Here is a 19,781-nt window from a genome sequence, read left to right as displayed (position 1 = left end):
TTGAGGAGTTGATGGAGTTGTGTTCAGTTTGACTTAGTTGAACTAGTTGTATTTAGTCTAACTGACAAATACACTAGTGATGAGTGATGTGAATTAATTATTAATTAATTCACTAATTATTAACTCATAAATCAACTAAAGAATACATCAGTTAACTCAGTGCATGGACAGTTCAGTGGAGACAAGTGTTAGAGGTGGGTGAAAGGGTGAGACTACTATCAGTTGTGACTATAGCTGTGCATGAGATTTGCACAATCATTGATTGAGATTGCCAATGAGGATTGTGCAGTACAAGCCAAGGGAATTTGAACTTGGATCTAATCTATTCTCAACTTGGATTGCGCAGTAGAGGCAAGAAAACAGTGGAGGAGATTTGAACCCGTGACTTGTTCAGATCTGAGCTAGTTTGTGTGTAGCATGTGGAGATAATATTGAGTACTTGTGAGGAGTATTGTACTATGTATTGTTACATGTTCTCTATCATTATAATATACAGATAGTTGGGGGTTTTCAGCTGTATGCTTTCCCCATTACATATTGTGTTGATATGTGTGATTGATGTTTCAATGTGCGCATGCGATTGTTTTTTTTTAATTCCGCAAATTGATGATCAATGGTAGAGGGGGTTATGTATTATGCATGCATTCCGAAAATAGTGTATAATCAGGATAATCTTCGTGAATAAGTGTTATATTATTCAAATTTCTACATGGTATCAGAGCAAAGTTGATCATCAGATCTATTATTCAGAAAGTGATTACATTTTATTTCTTCAGGCAGAGTCTCTAATCGGGCCAGGTAGCCTCTAGATTCATCCTTCTTTTGGAAGGTGAGATATCCGGTAAATGCCCATAAAATCAATCTCTGTACGAGAAATACTTTGTTCTCACGAATTTTAGATCAGAAGCGGTTGAGTTTTTGAACTGGTGGAATTCGAATTTGCAGCAGTGTTTTCTTGGTGTCGAAGTTGAAATGTCTTTCAACGGATTGCGATTGGAGTATGCCCTTGAAGGCAACTCGAATTATATTTCATCGAAAGACAGGATGGAGGCGGTGTTAGATGACAATGGGTTGAAGGAGTTCATAGATGCTGAAGTCCCAAAGCCTACTGATGCTGCTCAAGTTGAGGCTTGGAAAAAGAAGTCAGCAAAGTGTCGAAGGATTTTGTTGGAGGGCGTGAAGGATCACATTGTACCCAGCCTGCATGGAAAGGCTTCTCCATACTTGATGTGGAAAGCGTTGACAGATTTATTCCAAAGCAAGAGCGACCAGAGGAAGTTGGCGCTCAAGGATAAACTCAGAAACATTAAGTGTGAGAAAGGAGACAGTATGCCCAAGTATCTCACGAAGTTCACCCAATGCCGAGATGAGCTGGGAAGTGTGGGGGTGACTGTCGATGATGAGGACTTGGTGAGCTTGGCTCTCCTTGGTCTTCTGAAGAGTTGGCATTCCTATCAGGACTCTGTCAATGGTCGGGAGAAATTGTCAGGATGGGAGAGACTTTGGTCGGATCTTGTGCAAGAGGAGATCAGGCGGAATACCAGGGATGGATCTTCATCAAAGGCATCTGATGAAGAAAATTGTGCTTTCGCTGCCAAACCAGAGAAGGGGAAGAACAAGAAAGCTTCTCATTCCGGTGCGAAAGGCAAGAAGCAGGACATGTCCACGGTGAAGTGTTTTCACTGTCACCAGCACGGACATTATGCCACAAATTGTCCGCAAAAGAATAAAAATAAGCAAGCTGCTGGATCTGCAACGGGAGAGGCCTTAGCCTCGCAGTTTGAGTTGGATTTTTCACTGATCGCATGCTTGGTATCAAGTGTGATGGGATCGGTATGGTTCTTGGATAGTGGTGCGTCTTTTCACATGACAGGAGATCGAGATTTGTTTTCTGATCTGGATGAGAAAGATCTTGGAGTGCACATCGAGATGGGCGATGATGGTAGATACAGTGCGACCGGTATCGGTACCATTTCCTTTGAGAGGGAGTCTGGTAAACCCTTCGTATTGAAGGAAGTGATGCATGTTCCAAGATTGAAGAAGAATCTTATCTCTGTGGCGATGTTAGAAGACAAGGGATATGATGTTGTCTTCAGCGAGGGAAAGGCTTTCCTACGCAGTAAGACAACTGGAGAAACCCAGAAGATAGGGGTTCGAGTCAAGAACCTTTATCAATTGCATGTAGATGGTTGCGTAGCAATGGCATGCAAGGTAGAAGGAGTGGTGAGCCGGGATGATGGCGAGCTGTGGCACCGGAGATTGGGCCACCTTCACCATGGAGCTTTGAAGATACTGCAGCAGATTTCTACTGGGCTTCCTAAAGGCACTCTTGCGCAATCAGATCAATGCAAGGGGTGTACTTTGGGAAAATTTGTGAAAGCCACCTTTCACGAGAAGGATAGTCGCGCCACAATGATCCTTGAGAGAATTCACACAGACGTGTGTGGACCTTTCTCAGTAGCTTCGACAGCAAAGCACAAGTACTATGTGATCTTTGTTGATGATTTCTCTCGAAAGTGATGGATCTTCTTCATGCAGAAGAAGAGCAAGACATACTCAAAGTTCTGTGAGTTCAAAGCACTGGTCGAGAAGGAATCGGGGAAGAAGGTGAAGGCTCTTAGGAGCGACAATGGTGGTGAATTCATCTCTGGTGAGTTCAAGGACTTCTACAGCGCAGAAGGGATTCGAAGAGAGCTCATAGCTCCCCATAACCCACAGCAGAACGGGGTTGTTGAGCAGAAGAACAGAACGATCGTGGGTGCTGCATGGGCGATGTTGCATGATCAGGGCCTACCCCTTCACTTGTGGGTAGAGGCATGCAATACTGCAGTATATGTGCAGAACCGTTGTCCTCACAAGATACTTGGCATGAGTACACCCGAGGAGGCTTATTCTGGTAAGAGGCCTGATATTTCCCATTTGAGGATTTTTGGTTCTCCTGTTTACATGCATGTGACGAAGGATGCCAGGAAGAAGCTGGAGCCGACCGTAGAGGTTGGGATATTTGTGGGGTACACTGATACGCCCCACAACTATCGTGTGTATTTGCCAGACAGTCGCAAGACTGTTGTGCGACGGGATATCAAATTTTAGGAGGAGAAAGCCATGAAGTGTTCACTTGAGAGGGAGCCACACTTGCATGCAGATGAGGAGCTATTAGTTCCTAAGGATGAGCTTCAGGATGTGGATCAGCCACAAGATGAAGTTCATGGAGTGGAAGAGACCACTCATGCAGCGCCAACCATCAGAGGGCGAAAGCGCACTACAGAAGCTGAGCGACTGGCTCAAGATGCAGAGAAGGTTGTAGGACCACCTACAGCACAGCGCAGACAGAGACAGTCACCTGATCGGTACACTGGATACATGGCTCTTGTGAGCAAATGTGTCGTGACTGAGCCATCCTCTTTCGAGGAAGCTGTGGAGGATCCCGCATGGGTAGATGCCATGGTGGAAGAGTATGATTCGATTGTCAGAAATAGTGCATGGGAGATTGTCCCAAGACTGGAGGGGAAATCAGTGGTGGGTTCGAGATGGATCTACAAAGTGAAGCAGGCAGCTGACGGGAGTGTGGAGAAGTACAAGGCAAGATTTGTTGCCCAAGGCTTTTCACAGATAGAGGGGATCGATTATGAGGAGACCTTTGCACCTGTCGCAAGGTATTCTTCCATACGGACGATTCTTGCTCTCTCAGCACAGATGGGGTGGCACATCCATCAGATGGATGTGAAGACTGCGTTCCTCAACGGAGTCATTGAGGAGGAGGTGTACATAGAGCAGCCCGAAGGTTTCGAGATCTTCAGCAGCGAGTCGCATGTGTGCAGGCTCAAGAGAGCGTTGTATGGGTTGAAACAAGCACCTCGTGCTTGGTACACACAGATAGACAGTTATTTCACCGGACTTGGATTCTCCAAGAGTGAGGCGGATCCTAACCTATACCAGATTCTGGTGGATGGTAAGTTGCTGATCATTGTACTTTATGTAGATGATTTGATTTTGACAGGAGATGAGCTGTTGATACTTTCATACAAGGAGGATCTTGCTAGAGAGTTTGAGATGAAGGACTTGGGCCTCCTTCATTATTTCCTAGGATTGGAAATTTGGCAGCGCAGTGATGGACTATTTGTTTCTCAAGGTAAGTATGCTCGGGAGATACTGGAGAAGTTCAACATGCATGGCTGCAAGCCTGTTGATACTCCTCTTCCTGGAGGTTGGAGGAAGGAGGATGCTACTTCAGCGGAGGTAGTGGATGCCACTGTTTATCGACAGTTGGTGGGGTCGCTTATGTATCTGGTCAATACACGACCCGATATATGCTATGCTGTTAACCAGCTTTCACAAGCTATGGTTAAGCCAACCAAGCTCTTCTGGAAGGCAGGCAAGCATGTATTGTGTTATCTCAGAGGCACATCAGGATATGGATTGTGGTACAGACAGGAGGATGAGGTGAAGCTATGTGGCTTCACGGATGCAGATTGGGCAGGGAGCCCAACGGACAGAAAGAGCACATCTAGAGGGATCTTCAGTATCGAGTCGACAGCAGTTTCTTGGTACAGCAGGAAGCAGAGATCTGTGGCACTCAGTTCAGCAGAGGCCGAGTATATGGCAGCAAGTTTGGCTGCATGCGAGGCTATATGGATGAGGAAGATCCTGGTCGGGTTGTTTGGGTCACACTTGGAGCCTACTGTGATTTATTGTGATAACCAGAGTTGCATTAAACTCTCGGCTAATCCAGTATTTCATGATAGATCCAAGCACATCGACATCAGGTACCATCATATCAGAGATTGTGTGCAGCGGAGAATCATGTTACTTTCATACATTCCCATGGAGGATCAGGATGTTGATATCTTGACGAAGGCGCTCACCAAGAGCAAATTCGAATACCACAGAGGCAGGATAGGGGTTGCAGATAATCCATATCTTGTTGAGAGGGAGTGTTGAAAATGCAATAAGATGATGGAGCTTAGTGAAAAGAAGTCGCCTTCACTAAGTGGGCCCGCAGGCTATTTTTGGCGCAAAGTCTATTTTTAGACTATGTCTATTTTTAGACATATGGATCATGGTCTATGAGTTGCAGGATGCTATTTATGGATGATTGGTCATGTTGGTAAAAATAGATGGACCTCTATTTTTAGACATATGGGCGGAGTCTATTTTTAGACTGCCAGTCAAAAAATAGAACAGTTGAATATTATTAGCTCTTAATAATATTTGGACTATAAACATTATCTTATCCTCTTGCAGCACTTCAGTTCGAGCTACGGATGTGGCACATGCAACTGCCAGAAGGAAATATGCTTTTCCTATGGGTTAGTTGAGCTATTGCATGATGGACTTCAGTTAGAACTCAAGTGATTGAGTTTGGTGGAGTTGATTGAGGAGTTGATGGAGTTGTGTTCAGTTTGACTTAGTTGAACTAGTTGTATTTAGTCTAACTGACAAATACACTAGTGATGAGTGATGTGAATTAATTATTAATTAATTCACTAATTATTAACTCATAAATCAACTAAAGAATACATCAGTTAACTCAGTGCATGGACAGTTCAGTGGAGACAAGTGTTAGAGGTGGGTGAAAGGGTGAGACTACTATCAGTTGTGACTATAGCTGTGCATGAGATTGCCAATGAGGATTGCACAGTACAAGCCAAGGGAATTCGAACTTGGATCTGATCTATTCTCAACTTGGATTGCGCAGTAGAGGCAGAAAAACAGTGGAGGAGATTTGAACCCGTGACTTGTTCAGATCTGAGCTAGTTTGTGTGTAGCATGTGGAGATAGTACTGAGTACTTGTGAGGAGTATTGTTACATGTTCTCTATCATTATAATATACAGATAGTTGGGGGTTTTCAGCTGTATGCTTTCCCCATTACATACTGTGTTGATATGTGTGATTGATGTTTCAATGTGCGCATGCGATTGTTTTTTTTAATTCCGCAAATTGATGATCAATGGTAGAGGAGGTTATGTATTATGCATGCATTCCGCAAATAGTGTATAATCAGGATAATCTCTGTGAATAAGTGCTATATTATTCAAATTTCTACAAAAATAAATTTAAGGTATTTGATACTTTTCAAGAAAATGAAAGATTTGGTTGAGAATGAGACTGAAAATAAGTTGAAGTGTCTCAGATCAGATAATGGAGGTGAATATTGCATTAAAGAGTTTGATAACTACTTTTTAGAGCATGGAATTCGCATAGAGAACACAATTCCAAGAACACCACAGGAAAACGGTGTGTCAGAAAGGATAAACACAACAATCATGGAGTGTGCAAGGTGCATGAGATTTCTTGCAAGATTTCCCTTACAATTTTGGGCAGATGTTGTAGATATTATTGTTTATCTAATAAACATAGAGCCTTCAAGCTCCTTGGATGGTGGTATTCCATAGGAGGCATGGACAGTTAAAAAGGTAACTACTCATTGTTAAAGGCTTTTGGTTGTGAAGCTTTTTCCACATCAATAAAGAAAATAGAACAAATCTTGAGGCAAAATCAAAGAAATTTACCTTTATTGGATATGGTGTAAATGATTTTGGTTATCGCTTATATGATTATGAAAATCACAAAATCATTACGAGCAGAGACGTCATATTCAATGAAAAGGTCTTGTATAAGGATTAGATGTAGGAAAAGGAAAACAAAGAATATGCAATACTTAATGAGATAACAAAAAAAGTAAAGGTTCTTGGAAATCATAATGATCAGCAGCCACAACAACAACAACAACCACAACAGCAACAAACACCTCAAACACCTGAAAGTGGTGTTAGAAGATCTACCAAGATAAGTAAACCCTGTAAACAATACTCTCCTCCATTATATTTTGTATTGTTGGCCAATTCTGGTAAACCGAAAAGATATGAAGAAGCAATGTAGGTAGAAACCAAGAAGAAGTGGGAGCAAGCCATGGAAGAAGAGATGGACTCCTTGATGCATAACTAGACTTGGGACTTAGTCATGTTGCTTGCAGGTAAAACAACATTGCAAAATAAATGGGTTTACAGGTTGAAGGAAGAAGATGGAGAAAAACAAAGGTATAAGGCTAGGCTTTTGGTAAAGGGGTTTGCACAAAAGAAAGGTGTGGCCTTTAATGAAATTTTATTTCCTGTTGTTCAAATGACTTCAATCATAACTATTTTAAGTCTACTGGCAGTGGAAGATTACATCTTAAGCAGTTAGATGTAAATACAACCTTTCTCCATGGGGATTTGGAGAAAGAAATATATATGCAACATCCACAAGGGTATGAGGTCAAAGGGAAGGAAACATTAGTGTGAAAATTGAAGAAGAACTTGTATGGCTTAAAACAGGCTCCAAGACAGTGGTATCTAAAATTTAACAGGTTTATGTCTTAACAAGGTTATACTAGATGTCACTATGACCATTGTGTTTATCTTAAAAGACAAAATGATGGAAATCATAGTATAGTGTTATTGTATTTAGATGACATGCTTGTTGCAAGGTATAACATGTAGGAAATAAATGTTCTCAAAATAAATTTGGCAAATTTATTTGCAATGAAGGATTTGGGTGTTGCAAAACAAATCCTTGGTGTGAGAATAACTAGAGACAGGAAAAATCACAAATTAACATTGTCTCAGAGTGAATACATAGAAAAGGTGTTGGAAGTATTTAATATGCTGAATGAAAAACTAGTTAGTACACCTTTGTCTATCCATTTAAAACTAAGTAAGGAGATGTGTCCCAAGGCTCAGGAAGAGATGGATTATATGTGTAAAATTCCTTATGCATCAGCAGTTGGAAGCTTAATGTATGCAATGGTCTACACAAGGCCTGATATTGCACACGCAGTGGGAGTTGTAAGCAGGTATATGAAAAATACGGGAAAACAACATTGGATGGTAGTGAAGTGGATTCTCAGGTATTTGAGAGGTACCGCAAATCAGGCATTATGTTTTGGTGGTTCAAACATTTCTCTACATGGATATGTTGATGCAAGTATGGTAGGTGATAAAGATAATAGGAGGAGAAACACAAGGTATGTGTTTACTCTAGGTGGAACAACTGTCAGGTGGGTTTCAAAATTTCAAAACATTATTGCACTTTCAAGAACGGAAGTAGAGTATGTTGTTGCTATAAAGGCTAGTAAAGAAATGATTTGGTTGCAAAGGTTTATGGATGAATTGGGTAAGAAGCAAGAGATGGGTAGGTTATATAGTGATAATCAGGGTGCCATACATTTTTCAAAGAACTCAACATTTCACTCCAAGACTAAACATATACAACTCAAGTACTATTTCATACTGTCGATTTTGGAAGATGGATAGTTGAAGCTAGAAAAGATATGCACTATCTAGAATGTTGCAGATATGATAACAAAAGTTGTAACCAAGGAGAAACTAAGATTCTGCTCATTTTCAATTGGTATTCAAGTATGATGCTGAAGATCAGAAACAAGCAGGTCTAAGTGGAGTCATTGTCCAACAAGTGAAGCAACGATGGATTTTATATAATCAGTCTCCAAGTGGGAGATTGTTGGGTGTGGAGCTTGATTATCTTCTTGATTATTAAAAGGTTCCTTGTTTCATCTATGTTGGATCCCTATTCTTAACGAGGTGACAAAGCCGTCAAGGGGGTCCAAGGGGGCTACAACACATTTTGTGAGCCCCCCCTTGGTAGGGGTTCGAGGGCAGTGCCCCCGAAGCTAAAAATAGATGAAAATTTGCCTTGTAAAATATCGAATTTTATATTCAATCTGGGTCGTTCATTACGCAGATGATCTGACGGTAGAAATCATGTTAATTTAGGGTTTTTCCCTAGAAGTCAACCCTCGGTTTATATGAGGGAATTGTATTGCGGTTGTGTATTATTATTTTGGGCAGGAAAGAAAGAGGAGAGTGTGTGAGAGCGAAGAGGAAATTACAGCGGATCCGTTGTAGGGTGTATCTCTTCATTTTGTTGGATAATATAAAAGGAAGGACTCATTGTTTCTCTGTGGACGTAGCCCAAATTGGGTAAACCCCATATCTGTGTCTCTCTTGTTTTGTGTGTTTCTATGTTTGTGTTTACGCAATATTTTATGTGTTTCATTGCTCCTTTAATTAATTTCTAATATGTTAGTCAAAAAAATTATTCCTTATTAATAATTGATATATTTTATTCAGAATTTACCGTTGGAATTAATTCTTTGTACATCGTTCCCATTATTTAAACTCTTGCTAAGATCAAACTCTCCATCTTGTCCTGATGATGAACCACACTAGATGGTTCAAAACGCATTGACACAATATTTCTCATGTGATTTTTACTGAAAGATTTTCATTATACAAAATTTGGATCACAAAAGCCCAAATTGGGAGAAAAAAATATGATTCAATTTATTAAATTAGTTGTATTTTATAAATAAGGATTTGTGATTATTTGTGTTATTAGAAAGTTTTTTTTTGGCCATCTAGTTGACTTCCAAATCTAAAATTTGAATTCTTGCCAATCTGGTTGCCAGAGTTGTCTTTTTTGCTTGCATCAATATACTAAGCCTATGAATATTCATCAACCATTTAACTTATATAATTTTATTAGTTAAAATTTATTTATAATCATTTATAACAAATAATTAAAATTAATGATACTCATAACATTCATTCTAATTTAACCTCATCTTATAATTAATCATATTATAGCTAAAAAAAATAAAATCATAATGACAAAATTCAACAATGTCAGAGTTATAAAGTCTACCCACTTGATTCAAAAATGCCATGTATATAAAATTTTGTCCACACACACATATATATGAAAAACATTGTAATTTAAAATAAATATATTTAATTGAAAAAAAAATTGAAATATTTAAATTAATTTAATATATTATTAATAATTGCTTACTAGGTGTAGAATAGATGATGATGACAGACACTGTTAAGTCATTCTGTGATGCGAAGGTCACCGGTTCAAAACTCCGTGGGTAAAAATCCATTCATTTTAAGCATTAGTGTGGCCCAAGACAGATACGATTCTTGGGTGATTTTGATTACTTAGATACCCCTAAGTCATGATTTCTCGAGCCACAAATCAAGCGTAAAATCAAACTCGGACATAAAAACTTACTAAAACCATTGATATACAAGGCCATATCATTATTTCCCTTTCCCATATATATGATTATTAATAATTATCTTAAATTCATCTTAATAAGAAAAAATCTTTTTCAAAAAATAATTTTTTAGATATAAATTACATTTTTCAAAATACTTAAAATCCCTAAGATTTAAAATAATAAAATTAAAAATATTCAAAAATATATATTATAATGAAGTAAATAAATAAAATAAAATCTAAAAATCAATGTGAAATCTCTCTTTCTCATATATTATACATATAATATAATTTAAATCCAAATCACCAATTAAATTAAATAGTCACCTACGAATAATTTCAAATTACACATCTATTTAAATACAACATATATAATATAAATTCAAACCACTAATTAAATTAAATATTCGGGGAGGAAATATCAAATTTATTAAAATGCAACTTTATTTTTGAATAATTTTATTTTTTTTCATATTTAATAGTTCCAAAATTAAAATAAATTTATATATTAATTAAATTAAAAAAATAAAAAAAAAATATAATTCTAATTAAAATAAATCTACATTAATTAATTTTTGATGGGGTGTTAATGAATATGAAATGGGGGTTTAGAGGTCGTGATTGTCACCCCAGATGTGACGGCATTAATGTAGGGGAGCATGGCTAGTCCCCACCATTAAATAACCATCATATGAAGCGTGTGGAGTTTGAGGGTTGTGGTTTGAGTGGAGGTGAGGGTTGGTCATCGACCTCCCATTGCTTGTCTTCTACTCCAGTTGATAACGTTGATAGTTATGTATTAAGACTTGCATTTGTAATTGAGTTGGTGAGGTATGAGCTCTCTGGTCTGTGAGGGTGTTGGCGACAACATTAGAGTACCATTGGCATTCTAGCCTATGGCTGGATGCTTATAACCTGGGAATACAGTGGGTTGGTGAGGGCGTCATTTGCTTCTCGCAACATGAAAAATCAAGTTGATTTATTTTTTCGCATGGCTATTTCGCTTATTGTAATTTTGTGTTTGGGCCTGAGGTTGTAAATTAGAGACTTAAGCGAGGATTGAGATACAATACTATTATGATTCTGAAATCATGGAGGAGATGTCATATTGGGTTCCTAACCCTGGTTTCGCATGGCTATTTCACTTATTGTAATTTTGTGTTTGGGTCTGAGGTTGTAAATTAGAGACTTAAGCGAGGATTGAGATACAATACTATTCTGATTTTAAAATCATGGAGGAGATGTCATATTGGGTTCCTAACCCTGGGCACACCAGGGGCAGGAAGAACCAGTATCTGAATTATATGGCTTTGCTCTGGCAAATGAAGACCCTACTAGGTATGGTCATGAAAGACAAGTAAATGGAGTGATATAACGTCTTCACTACCCTGGAAGACATTAAAAGGATGCTTAGAAATCAATGCTTCTACTTGGACAAGATTGACTCCCACTTGCCTCATGTGGAGGGGCATATTACTTGATGTTCTGATAATGGGGATTTGCCAAAATCCATCGGGTTTGAGCGTGAGGGTACCGACGACAATCTTGTCTTTAGAAAATGATTAGTGTTCCATCCAGATGGCTTTACAATTTGACGTCTTTTGTGTTTTTTTCTGCCCAGTTAGTAGGACTTTTGACTATCATGTACTTAATTGTTGGTTCTATATGTGTCGACTATGGCATATTGTTGTGTGTGGGAACTTTTGTAACTAGTATCTTGTGGAGAAATCCAAAACTAATAATAATAAGAGTATTGTTTTGAAGATAATTAAAATCTTTAAAAAACAATCTAACAAAATCATATAATCCTAATTTTTTCAGTAATACAAAACATTAATTTACCAAAAAAACTACCTTAATCAAATTAACAAATAATAAACTTAAAAAACATAATCATATTTATGTTATGTTATTTTGGAAAAAATAAAAATTCTACATTAATTCACTCAAAATAAATTTATACTAAAATAAAATAAAAAATAACATAAATACAAACTATCAATATACAAAAATAATCGATCAGTTCATAATCTACCTAAAACAAATTATTATCAAAATCATATTCCACCTTAGATCATAACAAATACAAGTGCTAAAATAATCAATCATACAATATGCTAAAATAATCGATCATTTTATAATATAGAGAAATATTATTATGAAATAATTTCATAACAAATATGCTATATGTTAATTCAATTCCATTCAAGTTTTAGTCAATCAAAAACTTGTTACAAAATTGTTTTTTTAGTAACTAAAATTTTGATAAATTTGTGTATCGCTATCGATGTAATAATATTTAACATAGCATTAATTCATTTTTAACCAATTATATATTTCGTGAATTTGAGAAGCATGAAGTCTCATCACATTTAATGAATAAGATAAGTACAATCTAAAAATTGTTTGGAAGTGGTTGATTAATGTCACATCGCGGAGGAAGGAAAGCCACGATGTTAAGATGTGCTACTGTAGTCAAACACTGAGTTTGACCAAAATACAGGCAACCAGAAAATACAGGCAACTAGAAAATACAGAAAATACAGGCAACCGCATCTTTTTCTTCTTTCTTTTTCATATTTTAGGCCTTCGTTCAATTGTTGCCGCACCTGCTCAAGTACATTCCCACCCAATAGCAGTTTGGGACATCCACGAACATCAAGAAGCTCTAACGACATTAAATGTTCCACGCCGGGCAGCTCCCGGATCTCACGGCATTGCTGAACTTTTAATGTTTTAAGCTTTGTCAGTTGCCCCAACCAGGGTATGCACCTGAGCTTCACACATCCAGCAACATTCAACCTCTCCAAAGAAGTCAAACATTCCACCCCTGGCAGCTCTTGTATCTCACGGCATTCACGAACACCCAGATGTGTAAGCTTTGTGAACTGCCCCAACCCTGGTATGCTCCTTAGCTTCTCACATCCACTAACACTCAACCACTCCAAAGAAGTCAAACATTCCACCCCTGGCAGCTCTAGTATCTCAAGGCATCCACGAACACCCAGATGTGTAAGCTTTGTGAACTGCCCCAACCCTGGTATGCTCCTTCGTTTCTCACATCCACTAACACTCAACCACTCCAAAGAAGTCAAACATTCCACCCCTGGCAGCTCTTGTATCTCACCGCATCCACCAACATCCAGATGTGTAAGCTTTGTGAACTGCCCCAACCCTGGTATGCTCCTTAGTTTCTCACATCCCCTAACATTCAACCACTCCAAAGAAGTCAAACATTCCACCCCTGGCAGCTCTTGTATCTCACGGCATCCACCAACACCCAGATGTGTAAGCTTTGTGAACTGCCCCAACCCTGGTATGCTCCTTAGTTTCTCACATCCACTAACACTCAACCACTCCAAAGAAGTCAAACATTCCACCCCTGGCAGCTCTAGTATCTCAAGGCATCCACGAACACCCAGATGTGTAAGCTTTGTGAACTGCCCCAACCCTGGTATGCTCCTTAGTTTCTCACATCCACTAACACTCAACCACTCCAAAGAAGTCAAACATTCCACCCCTGGCAGCTCTTGTATCTCACGGCATCCACCAACATCCAGATGTGCAAGCTTTGTGAACTGCCCCAACCCTGGTATGCTCCTTAGTTTCTCACATCCACTAACACTCAACCACTCCAAAGAAGTCAAACATTCCACCCCTGGCAGCTCTAGTATCTCAAGGCATCCACGAACACCCAGATGTGTAAGCTTTGTGAACTGCCCCAACCCTGGTATGCTCCTTAGTTTCTCACATCCACTAACACTCAACCACTCCAAAGAAGTCAAACATTCCACCCCTGGCAGCTCTTGTATCTCACGGCATCCACCAACACCCAGATGTGTAAGCTTTGTGAACTGCCCCAAGCCTGGTATGCTCCTGAGCTTCTCACATCCATTAACACTCAACCAATACAAAGAAGTCAAACATTCCACCCCCGGCAGCTCTTGTATCTCACGGCATTGCTTAACATTTAATGTTTTAAGCTTTGTGAACTGCCCCAAACCTGGTATGCTCCTTAGTTTCTCACATCCACTAACACTCAACCACTCCAAAGAAGTCAAACATTCCACCCTTGGCAGCTCTTGCATCTCACAGCATCCAGTAACATCCAGACGTGTAAGCTTTGTTAACTGCCCCAACCCTGGTATGCCCTCGAGCTTCTTACATCCTCTAGCACTCAACACCGCCAAAGAGGTCAAATATTCTACACCTGGTAGCTCTCGTATCTCATGGCATTGCTGAACAATTAGATTTCTAAGTCTTGAAAGCTGGCCCAAGCCTTTTATTCTCTCGAGCTTCTCACATCCCTGAACATTCAAAGTCTCCAAAGATACCAATGTTTCAAAACCGGGGAGGTCCTCAACATTGACACAGCTACTGATGTCGAGATCTGGAGGTTTTGACAGACCACAAATCCATCCTAGTTGCCTCAATTCATGACACCCCCTCAAGGACAGTCGTTGAAGGTTGGGGCAAACACCCTCTTCAAAAAATACCTCCCTTATTTCTGTGCCTGACAGCTCTAATGTCTTGAGCCAAAACATGCACATGCCATTGGAGGAATTCAATTTATTCATTGTTCTTTCCCCTTGTAATGATAAGTGTCTTTCTATGTCTCCTCCAACCCTTTTAAATGGAAGTTCCCCCAACGGACAATCTGATACCACTAGAGATTCTAGATTGTTCATCTTGAGAAGGTGTTCTGGTAGATATTCTATCCCACAATTTTCTATATCCAAATGTGTCAACTGAGTCAACAGTTCAATGGAATCGGGCAAGGATTTCAATTGCGGCGAAGAAGAGAGTGAGAAGATCTTCAAGCTCTTGAGGTCACCGAGCCAAAGTGGAAGCGCTTCCAACAAATCGCTACCTAATTTTAGAACTTCCAAATTGCAGAGGTCTCCAATAACGCTAGGGAATTCTTTTAACTTTGTTTCCTGCAAATATAACTGTTGCAAGGACCGTTGATGTGCGACTTGGGGTGGCAAATCGACCAACTGACTGCAGGATGAAAGATCCAAGTGTTCCAGCATTTTAATATCTCCAAGAGTTCCATTGTCGATGGTCAAATTCTCGCAACCCCTCAATGAAAGATGTTTCAGGCGACTTAAATTGCCAAATGAATTGGGAAGAGTGAGCAAAGAGGAAGCACCTTCCAAATCCATGAGCTGTAAGTTATTTAGCTCTCCAAATGAACCAGGTAGCGACACCAATTTTGAGAACCCTTTGAAAATTAAGTATTTCAAAGAGTGCAAATGACAAAATTCGTCCGGCAACCTTTCAACGGTCACTGCTTTGGAGTGATTCCATATGGCGATCCTTTGGAGGTACTTCAGCTGCCCTATAGACCTCGGAATCTCTGAGAGGGGAGCCGAGATATTTAACTCTTTCAGATCGAGAGGCAACACCTGCAATGTTCACGTTTCAACATAAGATTGTAGTCTACAAAATGAGAAATTAAATGAAGAAGGATAAACGGACACATATTTTCGTACTTTAGATTGATGTGGCCACAGTCTATTCAAAGTGCTTCCCTGCATTTCCAGAACTCTTAACTTCGTCATCGGAATCCAGTCAGGAAGGGAAGAGTGGGAAAATCCATACCAACGGAGCCATGTCAAATGCGGTTTCTGCTCCCTCAATATGTCTTCTAAATGATCTTCTTCAGTTGCAACAAGTTGCAACTTCCTAAAATCGAAATTAATGAATAGAGGCCTGATCTGTGATACTTGTGAAGTCGGGGTATTTGAAAGGTCGGGATGTTTATCCGTAAAGAAATCAAGGGAGGAACTAACCATACTTATTCCGCTAACCTCAGATATTACCTGCTCATTGATCAAGAAAAAAAATCTACAGTGAACTAATCTAACTTTGTCATGAAACAAGAAATTTTAAAGCTTAAAATTTAATTAAACCCAAGAAATAGGTTTGGATTGTCGAAGTACTTACATGTGAGGATCGCTGTAACAAATCATCAGTGATATTGGTTGTCGAACCCCAAATACGAAGGGGCATTACTTCCTTGGCAAATTTTCTTCCAAGATCCCTAATATGATCATGCATATTTATTTTATTTTCAGTGTCCACATCTAACAGACACTTGTCCTGCAGATTTTGAAGCCCAACATTACCCCATATCCTGATAGCTTTATCTCTGTCTTGTCCGATGAAGAAACAAGCAATATCTAAGAATATTGACTTATCATTTTCCTCAAGTGAGTCATAACTTATTCTAAAACAGCCCTCTATCGCTTTGGGAAAATTTCTTTGAAGTCGAGCCAATCGATCTTCCCAGTAATCATATTGTCGTCTATAAAGTAGTGCGCCCACCACTTTCAATGATAGTGGCAATCCACCACACACTCTAACAAACCGATTTACCAAACCTGCAAATTCTTGTAGTGGATGTGGCCGATTAAAAGCATAAGAACAGAAAAGTTGTTTGGATTGCCGGATATTCAATCCCTTTAAATAATAAAGGGATCCCTCTAACACTCCATGGCTTTCAAGGACATGCTTGTCACGCGATGTAAGCAAAATCAAGCTTTCAGGGCTAAGGAAACCCTTAATTGTCAAAAGCGCTTCCTGTTGATTTGCATCATTTACATCGTCTAAAACTACGAGAGCGTGACAAGATAAGGGATGCTTTAGTATACCTTCCTCTGTACACTCAGTTTCTATATTTCCAAGTTTCAAGCCTTGAATGAGCTTACTTTTTAAAATATTTAGAGACATTTCCCTAACATTTTCAATAAAGGCGGATTCGTTGTACTTTGACCTGTTAAGGTTGAAGAATGCTTTGGCCAGTGTCGTTTTTCCGACCCCGCCTACACCCAAGATCCCCACAACTTTGGGTTTCACCTGCTGCTCCTGCTCGTGCGCCTGCAACACTGTCTTTTTAAATTCTTTTAGTTTTAGGTCCAACCCAGTTGGATATTGAGCCACATACAAAGGTCGTTTTGGAACATTTTTTAAAACCCTTTTGAGGACGTCATCCAAGAGCTCGCCCTCGTCCCTGAATAATACACATTGATGAAGTAAAATAAGAAGTTAGAAAGTAAACATCATGTACCTTATATCATGCCAACAAATCCAATACGATTACAGATTGCCAGAGATTGTGGGAGATCCTCACCCATTATATTGTTTCAGTTCGAAACCGCTCAGATCTGCAACATATGAAAGTGTGGTTCTCCAATTCTGAATAGTGTCTGAACTGTAGCGTGGTTTTTGACCACCTGTTTGAGGGTCGGTTATTCTCTTGTCCTGGAGCTTCTGCAGGGCTTCAGCGTACCTTCCTTTTGTCTCTGTATATCGGACCTCAGAAGGATCCACCTTAAAAAAGATGGGAAGAATGGTAACCCGCTGAGGACTGGTAGCCTTGGCGTTTTTCATGAAAACAAGCTCATTAAGACACCAACTAGATTCCGCATACCTTTCGGAGAAAATTGCAATTTGGACTGAGGCACCGCCGATAGCTTGTTCTATTTGAGAAGAAAAATTGTGTCCCTCCTCCAATTCCTCCCTGTCCAGAAAGACGCTCAATCCACGATCAAGAAGGCGTCTATAGAGATGGCTCGCAAAGGTGTCTTTTACATCCGGCCCGCGGTGACTTATGAAGACGTCGAACCGGGAACAAGAAGACGAGGCAACGGATGAAGCCGAGGAAGAAGAAGCAGCAGAATCATTGTCATCGTGACCTGGGGCGGTAGTTAGGTTTGCCATTGCCATGGGAATCTGGATAAGTATGGACTGCCGAACAGAAATGACAAATGAGATGTTGAAGCAAAGACAGTCGATTTTGATCGGCGGAAACTGCAAGCGAGCCGAGGAAGAGCGTTATAAAGCTGCAATTGATGGGTTGACCGATGGTGTGAAATGGGCACTTTCAATAAAAGCATAGCTGAGAATATTGAATTTTACCATTCCAATTTCACCGTTAAGAATATTGTTTGTGTTGTAAGTGTTTATGAGTATTGGTAATAATGGTGTCTGTAAATTGTAAATTCTTAGTGTGTTGTCACGTAACCCGAGAAGTGGGTCCACTTAACACCATCGTAATCCGTCGACTTCCACACCTCCGATTTTTATGGGTGACCACCACGTGAAGACAGAATACCTACTCCATTCAAACACGGCAAAATTAAATCCTGTTGTAATAGATATTGAAATCCGGCAATTTAAAATGGCAACCAATAGATCCTATGCCACTTGATGTTCAAAGATTCGCTTCCCACATTTGGCATATGGTTGACTTGCAGCATCATTATAACATTTATATTTTGTAAAATCACTCAATATTGATATTTTATTGGGAATTTTTTTCCAATTGAGTTATAATTTAGAATCCTTGGTAATACATGAAAAACTCTTTTTATTATGATAGTTGATAATACACCCAAAAAAAAACTTGTGTTTAACGGATAAAGATTATTTTAGATTTTAATTATTTTTTTTATAGAATATGATATGATGTTGTAGTAGTGAAGGCTGGACCGGTAGTTTATTAGCATCCCGGACCATCCATCCTTGCATAGGGTTTATAATTTAGCAATAAAATAGTGTAATGGAGTTAATTTTTTTTAATTATAATATTTTATTATTTTAATTATACTTTTAAATATATAAATATTTATATTATTATATAAATTTAATAAATTCAAACTACAATGTTTCAACCGTGATTAAAGAACAATTATTATTTAAACTACTGCTTGAACAGCTTCAACCATTAAGGTTTATATAAAAGTCCATGGACCAAGTAAAAAGATGTCCAAAGCCAATAATACAGTCCGCATATGATGTTTAAAGGTATGGTGGGATGATATTGACCACTGCCAATAATACAGGTTCAATTGACTCAAATTCACGGATTGACTGCAATCACTGATTATTTATGATTCACGGATTGACTGCAATCACTGATTATTTATGATAAAATTAATCCTCTATTGAACAAGTAAAGAGGGGTCCCAAGCCATTAGTTCTGTCCATATGGTAGGGGCACTAGAGGACATTTAGGGGTGATATCACATGATATTCTAAGGCACAGCAGATGTTTTGGTAAATGATGTGATGTAAGATTCCAAATTAACATGTTAAGTATTTGGTTAATTTTAAATTTTTGTCAGAAAGCTTATTTAGGAAGTGATACAATTCAAATCAATGGAAAATTTAAATTTAGGAAGTGATACGATTTAAATCAATGGAAAATTTGTTTAAATGAAAAAAGTTATTTTCTTAAATTGAAAAAGTTTATCATTATACATTTCATGTGTTTTTGCAGTTTCCTTTTCTTTCCTTCTTTTCAAACCGACCAACACGTGAAGAGGGACCACCCCAGGCAACACCATGGACCATGTTTGGAATTTAATACCCCATCCCTCATTTGTAGAGAGATTCATGTTTAGTGGTGACGGCGCTGATAGGTCACGGCAATTTTCTTGAGCGTATTATTTTACAACAGAGTTTAATTTAGAGATAAATAGATTTTTTTTACAGTGTAAAAAATAATATTTTTTTTGTTTAAAATATATTTTTGAGTGTATAAATAGATTCGCGGTTGTGGAAAATTTATTGGGTCACTATTATACAGATTAAACAATTTAAACTCAAATTTTTTATCTATAAATTAAACTACGTCTTATTTTATTAATAAATATTAATTATATATAAAAATATTATTTTATTAGTAAGTATTAATTTTTATATAATTAG

The 19,781-nt window shown here is 38.6% G+C and overlaps 1 protein-coding gene across 1 annotated transcript; it reads right to left on the bottom strand.

Annotated features, from left to right (window-relative positions):
- Window positions 1–12,466: 12,466 nt before the first annotated feature.
- Window positions 12,467–18,063, bottom strand: LOC149216103 (uncharacterized). Its single transcript, XM_089392699.1, has 4 exons — window positions 17,200–18,063; window positions 16,014–17,079; window positions 15,560–15,889; window positions 12,467–15,472 (listed from the first exon to the last, which is right to left on the bottom strand). The coding sequence occupies exons 1-4, from the start codon at window positions 17,793–17,795 to the stop codon at window positions 12,521–12,523; spliced, it is 4,944 nt and encodes a 1,647-aa protein (XP_089248825.1). The 5' UTR covers window positions 17,796–18,063; the 3' UTR covers window positions 12,467–12,520.
- Window positions 18,064–19,781: the final 1,718 nt, after the last annotated feature.

The sequence above is a fragment of the Pinus tabuliformis genome, chromosome 1_1 (assembly GCF_031772625.1).
Source record: "Pinus tabuliformis cultivar Carrire ecotype Pingquan chromosome 1_1, CPIR1, whole genome shotgun sequence".
In the NCBI taxonomy this organism is placed as follows: Eukaryota; Viridiplantae; Streptophyta; class Pinopsida; order Pinales; family Pinaceae; genus Pinus; species Pinus tabuliformis.
Note: the sequence above shows the minus strand (reverse complement) of the source record. Positions and strands in the feature narration are given on the sequence as shown.

What these genes read in the sequence shown, in the direction of transcription:
- LOC149216103 (XM_089392699.1), bottom strand. Translation starts at nt 17,795, where the DNA reads ATGGCAATGGCAAACCTAACTACCGCCCCAGGTCACGATGACAATGAT. An exon ending in GAACTGAAACAATATAATGG is followed by an intron (nt 17,080 to 17,199) that starts GTGAGGATCTCC and finishes TGTATTATTCAG; the next exon opens with GGACGAGGGCGAGCTCTTGG. An exon ending in TGTGGCCACATCAATCTAAA is followed by an intron (nt 15,473 to 15,559) that starts GTACGAAAATAT and finishes TGAACATTGCAG; the next exon opens with GTGTTGCCTCTCGATCTGAA.